Below are 5899 nucleotides of genomic sequence, written 5' to 3'. Positions count from 1 at the left end.
AGAGATGTAGGTAAAATTGGTCTATCTTTATTATAAACATTATGTATTCGTTGTTTGTATTTATAATTTCTTTATTATTTGAATCGGGTTGTTGTTCTAACAATTTTCTAAGTGAGGGTTGCCCCACAAGACTGAACACTTAGAGTGCGACACAAGTGACTTAGGTTTTGCGCAAAGTTAGATAATGAACCTAGACTTAGGTTTTGCGCTAGAAAAAAAACTCACGTCATCCCATCTAAGTGTTCTTAAGTGATAACCTTAGATGTTAGCTCAACATATTTACGATATATTTTATTATCACGTCAAATTATAAATATAATTTTTTAGTCTAATCCAACATCACAAAATTAATCCAAGGTGGATGTAATCCCCTTTCATAATCAATATTTTCGTGTTATATATCACTATCCAATTGGGATTTTAGACATAATATTAATATGAGAACTCTTTTTCTCCACCAAATTCAATACTCACCAATTTAAAGTAATTATATATACTATGAACTCTCCAAAAAAAAGTGATAGCCATTCACCTAATTTTTTCTCAATAAAACAATTCAATTATTTGCTACGTGGAATCCATTTTGTTCATGCATACACACGCAACAAATAAGAATATCCATGAACTTACGTATTAATCATACTACTTAAAAGAGTTCACGTGTCACTAACAATAAATTGGTCTAAGTAGTAAGAGTTTTAATTCTTTTAAATATGTGGTTAGAAATTAGATTTCTAATTAGCGTATGGAGAAAATCGCGATTCCCACGAAAGGCAAAAACTCTACTAGTGAGGGGGGTAGAGAAGATCGTGAGGTGACAGCCGGGATTGCCTACTAAATACGTAGAAAAGGGGCCCGGGCTGTTACAAAAAAATGGGGCGATCCCGGAGCTGCCACCTCACGATCTTCTCCACCCCCCTCTCTAGTAGAGTTTTTGCCCCAGGGTACATGGTTCGATTCCCACGGAAGGCAAAAACTCCACTAGAGAGGGGGTGGAGAAGATCGTGAGGTTGCTGCAACGGGATCGCCATGATGGGGCCCGGGGGCTGTTACAAATTGAAAAGAAAGAACTTACCTTATATACCCACATATTTTCCGATAAAAATTAGTTATCACGTACCATAGTTAAAAAAAAAAAAAAAGCTCACGTGTGAGTTGAAATGGAGAGGATCTCAACTCTCAATTCTTACACGCTTCAAATTAAATCAAAAAAATTTCCACTAATTAATATTTTTATATTATTTTTTAATTATAATTTTTTGAGGACAATTCTCATACAACATCACTATGTAGAGGCCTATAAATAGAACAATTAGCGTGACGTTTTACACTTAGGAGACAAAACACAAACATCTTCAAGTGTTCTTCTCTTCCTCTGTATACAACTCTGTTCCTATAGTTTTTTAGTACAATAAGAAAAAAAAATGGAAGGAGATAAGTGTTGTTCAAGTTTTTTTCAAAGATGCAAACCTTACATAGCTATGATTTCTCTACAATTTGGTTTTGCTGGTATGAACATAATCACAAAGGTTTCACTAAACCGTGGAATGAGTCACTATGTTCTTGTTGTTTATAGACATGCTTTTGCTACTGCTGCTATTGCTCCTTTTGCTATAGTTCTTGAGAGGTATTCATCATTTCATTCTTAATGGAAAAAAAAAAAAAACACTTTGAGAAAAGAAAATCATTAGCTTATTATGTTAATCATTTTCTTATCAAACCTTGTTACTTGTCATTTGGCAGGAAGATAAGGCCAAGGATTACATTTCTTATGTTCATGCAAATGTTTGTGTTGGGACTCCTCGGGTTAGTACTTTTCTCGCTTTACAAATCGGTGATTTTATGGACTCAGATTCCCTGCAGTCGAATGAATTAAGTCGGTTCATCTAAATTGTTAGAATATCAAACGGCTTATTAGAGATGTCTCGTATGAGATATTAAGTACGCTGAATGAAAAAACTTGTCACCCTAATTTTTTTTATAAGTCACGCCCCTTTGGTACCCCTGAAAATATGGACATGTGCCACCACTACAAGACTTCTTCAAATCACCTACCAAAGATGTACTAATATGATCTTGAAGCTAAAAATATTTTAGAGTGTTAATTTTATATAAAATATATAAATCCAAAAATGTTCTAAAGTTTGTTGTTTTGTTTTTTAGGCCTGTGATTGATCAGAATCTTTACTATGCTGGGTTGAAATTCACTTCTCCAACCTACTCATGTGCTATTAGCAATGTTCTCCCTGCAATGACATTTGTAATGGCAGTTATTTTCAGGTATATTTATATATATATCCAATCAATAATTATATAGTTGATTATGATTGGATGGCTAAAAGCAGTAACTGCGTGACACAATTACTGCAACATATCCGTTTCCGTCTCCTTTTATGTGTTTTATTAATTAGTTTATGTTTGTGGTATTAAATAAGTTAACTTTGTATTATTCTCTTTTTTTGATAAATTAGGATGGAGAAATTGGACATTAAAAAACTAAGATGCCAAGTAAAGGTGATTGGAACTATAATTACAGTTGCTGGGGCCATGGTGATGACATTATACAAAGGACAAGTTATTAATATTTTGGGTTCTCAATACATGCATCATCCTAGAAATTATGTACCTGAAAACACTACTGATTCTGGTGAAAAAGATTGGTTTAAGGGTTCTGTTTTGCTCATAATTGCTACATTTGCTTGGGCTTCTTTCTTCATTCTTCAGGTATGAAAATGTTTATAAAAGAAAGTGGAGGGTAAAATTGGAATTATATATTATTTGAATATTGATTAATTTTTATTTTTTTTTATTAATGTAGGCTGTGACATTAAGGCAATATTCAGCTCAACTCTCACTTACAGCCATAGTGTGTTTCTTGGGCACACTTCAATCAATTGCTGTGACCTATGTTATGGAGCATAACCCAAATGTTTGGACCATTGGTTGGGACATGAACCTATTAGCTGCAGCCTATGCTGTAAGTCTCTCCATAGCATCCAAGTTTTAAATTGCAGTCGCAGTTGCATAACAATCAAGTGTAATTGATGCTCCCGTAATATTACTACTAACGTAAATTAAATTAGTAACGAAAAAAAATGAAATACTTCACTAATTTTTACGTCACTAAATTTGATAACGGATTTAGAGGGATTTCATGTTTTCCTTCTTGAATTTCTATAACAATTTTAAATATTTTATTAGAATAATTAGGGTCATCCCTAAAATATAAGACTATGTGCGATGGCACGCCTTAAACATACTCAGGACTGTCTCTGAGTGTAAATTTGTAATGGCCGTGTTTTGGTGCTGCAGACATAAACTTTTTTTTATGTCGCGGCCAAATTCACAGAAGAGATTTTTTTTTTTAAAACCATTTTTAATTTTTGTTGATGAATGTATTGAGGGTTCTAATAGATGTAAACTTTGTTGATGAACAGGGTATAATATCATCAGGTCTTACATACTATGTTCAAGGGATAGTGATGCAAAAGAAAGGGCCGGTTTTTGTCACTGCTTTTAGTCCTTTGATGATGATCATTGTGGCAATAATGGGCACTTTCATCCTTGCAGAAAAATTATATCTTGGAGGGTAAGTCCATACTATATAATATATTTATTTTCTTTTATAATTGAAGTTGTATTTATCTCCATGATATTTTTTAAGAAATAAAGTGGTGAATAATGTAGCCACAAATATAAATGCATATTCATGATACATCTAAAACTTTAATATTGCATCACAAGTGGACCACAAATAAAATTAAAACCCTGTTCAATCCAATGAATTATGAACATATGAATTTTTATATATTGAGAAAGAAACTTCACTTTCATGCGGTTTCTTCTCTATACTTTCTATCATTTTCTTATCATAAAACCAAAAAATAAAAATGCATTAAAAATGAAACATCACAATCATAAAAAAGCACAACATATTAAAGGTGCTAAACAATATATTTGGTGTCATTATTGATATTTATTTATTTAATTTGTGATTATTGCAGTATTATTGGAGCAATTTTGATTGTAATAGGACTATACTCAGTTCTATGGGGCAAAAACAAAGAAAACAAAGAGATAGAAGAAGAGACAATAACTGAGGAAATTAAGTGTTGTAGAGAAAATGGAGTGATGGAAACAGTGATTGAAGGTGTTGAAACAAATGACATTGAGATGCAAAATGATGAAGCTAATAGTAAAGTATTAAGGGTAGCAATTATTAATGTTCCAAAAGTATAAAAATGTAGATATTATTAGGAATAACAACAAAAAAATGTGCAATGAAAAAAAGGGTCACTTAGAGTTGAGAAATTGAGAAGGGTTTTGTTTTGTGTACCTTCTTTAATTATCCTCATCATCATCACTACCTTTCTTTGGAAAACTTTGTTAAAGCATTTTTGGTGGTTGATTAGGACCATTAAGTGTGGGCCAGGTTGTCCAATGTCCATAATGTAACTTAATTAAATTTTGCATACTTTTGTTCAAAAGGAAATTATATTGTGGAGCTCTCTTATAATTTGTTTTGTTTGGATACTAAATTAGTTTGAAGGATTAGTCTCTATAATTAAATTTTGAAGATATTTAAGTTAACAAAAAATATTAGCAATTACATAATCTACTAAAATGTTTCCTTACACACCACTCCCCTATACTTAGATAAGGACAACCTATTAACATCATGGGGCAAATGCACCCACTAACAATTAAACTAAGTTCTTCCACATATAGTTAATAATCATTAATAATTAGATATCAACAATCTTTAATGTTTCAACTCCAAAAAAGATATATTTGTAGGCGTTCGAACTAATTGATGATATGTGTTCTGGACTAGACTAATGCTAGTCCACCTAGACCCTCACAAAGTCCACATGGCTTGCCCAACCACCTCCATGTCAGCATGGCACAACCTCTCCACCAAGATAGGGTAAAATTACTACTCTACCCACTATCTAAGGGTAATATCTTGGCAGTCCCTCTTAATGGGCCTTGGCTAGTCCAGCCCACTAAGAGGACCTTTGGCCCAGAGCTGGGGGCTATAAATACTCTCCCTCTTGGGAGAGCAAGGTAGAACACTATTCATTATCACAATTACTCTCTCTCTAACTTCTCTCTAGTATCTCTTTTGCTCTCTATTCCTTGTCTGACTTTGGCATCGGAGCACTTGCAGGTACAACCCCCCCCTCCGTGGATCATCTGCTCGGATTACTGCCTACCACCTGCTCAACGGACTTCCAGCTGGCCTTCTACCTGTTCTGATCAACAGTTAAGATCAGTGGCGCCGACTGTGGGGATCTGAGTTCTCCCCTTCTTTGTTTCGAGCAAGTAAACCAAAGAACAAAACCAATCAATCACTTTTTCATCATGGCCAGTTCATCTCATTTCAACAATGACGTTGAGGACGCTGCTCCTCCATCTTCTCCTCGTCTGTCTCCTGCTCTCATCACTGACCTCCAGGCCCTCCCCGAGTCTGACCCTAGAGACGGGCAGGAAACTTCCTGGACTTCCGAGGACGGCGACTTGGTCGTCTTGACTGAGAAGCAGGCAGGGAAGCGCCCCCAGTCCGAGCAGGGCAAATCAGCAGAAACCGACTTGTCCACTGCTTCAGTTACCAATGCTGAACTAGCAGCACTCATAGCTGCCCTAAAGCAAACCACCGAAGCTCTCCAAGGCCAGAATCGCCGAATGGACGAGCAGAATATGAGACTAGATCGCTTGGAAAGGAATCAGCGACTCTCAAGGAACAACTCTCCCCCGAGGAGAACTCCCACTTCTCAATCCCCTCCTCGTCAGGAAACTGTCAGGCAACGACGACCCGCCCTTGAGAGGATCGAGCAGCCTGGCAAGAAAAGAGACCATGTCTCCCCTCCCCGCGAGGGTATATCTTCTCCAAATGTGA

The 5899-nt window shown here is 35.5% G+C and overlaps 1 protein-coding gene across 1 annotated transcript; it reads left to right on the top strand.

Annotated features, from left to right (window-relative positions):
* Positions 1 to 1329: 1329 nt before the first annotated feature.
* On the top strand, positions 1330 to 4516 carry LOC123888245 (WAT1-related protein At5g07050-like). The gene is made up of 7 exons (XM_045937223.1): positions 1330 to 1627; positions 1744 to 1806; positions 2164 to 2280; positions 2472 to 2724; positions 2819 to 2977; positions 3438 to 3589; positions 4005 to 4516. The coding sequence occupies exons 1-7, from the start codon at positions 1425 to 1427 to the stop codon at positions 4237 to 4239; spliced, it is 1182 nt and encodes a 393-aa protein (XP_045793179.1). The 5' UTR covers positions 1330 to 1424; the 3' UTR covers positions 4240 to 4516.
* The last annotated feature ends 1383 nt before the right edge of the window (positions 4517 to 5899 follow it).

The sequence above is a fragment of the Trifolium pratense genome, linkage group LG6 (assembly GCF_020283565.1).
Source record: "Trifolium pratense cultivar HEN17-A07 linkage group LG6, ARS_RC_1.1, whole genome shotgun sequence".
Lineage (NCBI taxonomy): Eukaryota > Viridiplantae > Streptophyta > Magnoliopsida > Fabales > Fabaceae > Trifolium > Trifolium pratense.
Note: the sequence above shows the minus strand (reverse complement) of the source record. Positions and strands in the feature narration are given on the sequence as shown.

Bases quoted from the DNA above. Each gene is read 5' to 3' on its own strand.
- LOC123888245 (XM_045937223.1), top strand. From the start codon at position 1,425: ATGGAAGGAGATAAGTGTTGTTCAAGTTTTTTTCAAAGATGCAAACCT. The intron at 1,807-2,163 runs GTTAGTACTTTT...TTTGTTTTTTAG, and splicing joins TTTGTGTTGGGACTCCTCGG to GCCTGTGATTGATCAGAATC. The intron at 2,978-3,437 runs GTAAGTCTCTCC...GTTGATGAACAG, and splicing joins TATTAGCTGCAGCCTATGCT to GGTATAATATCATCAGGTCT.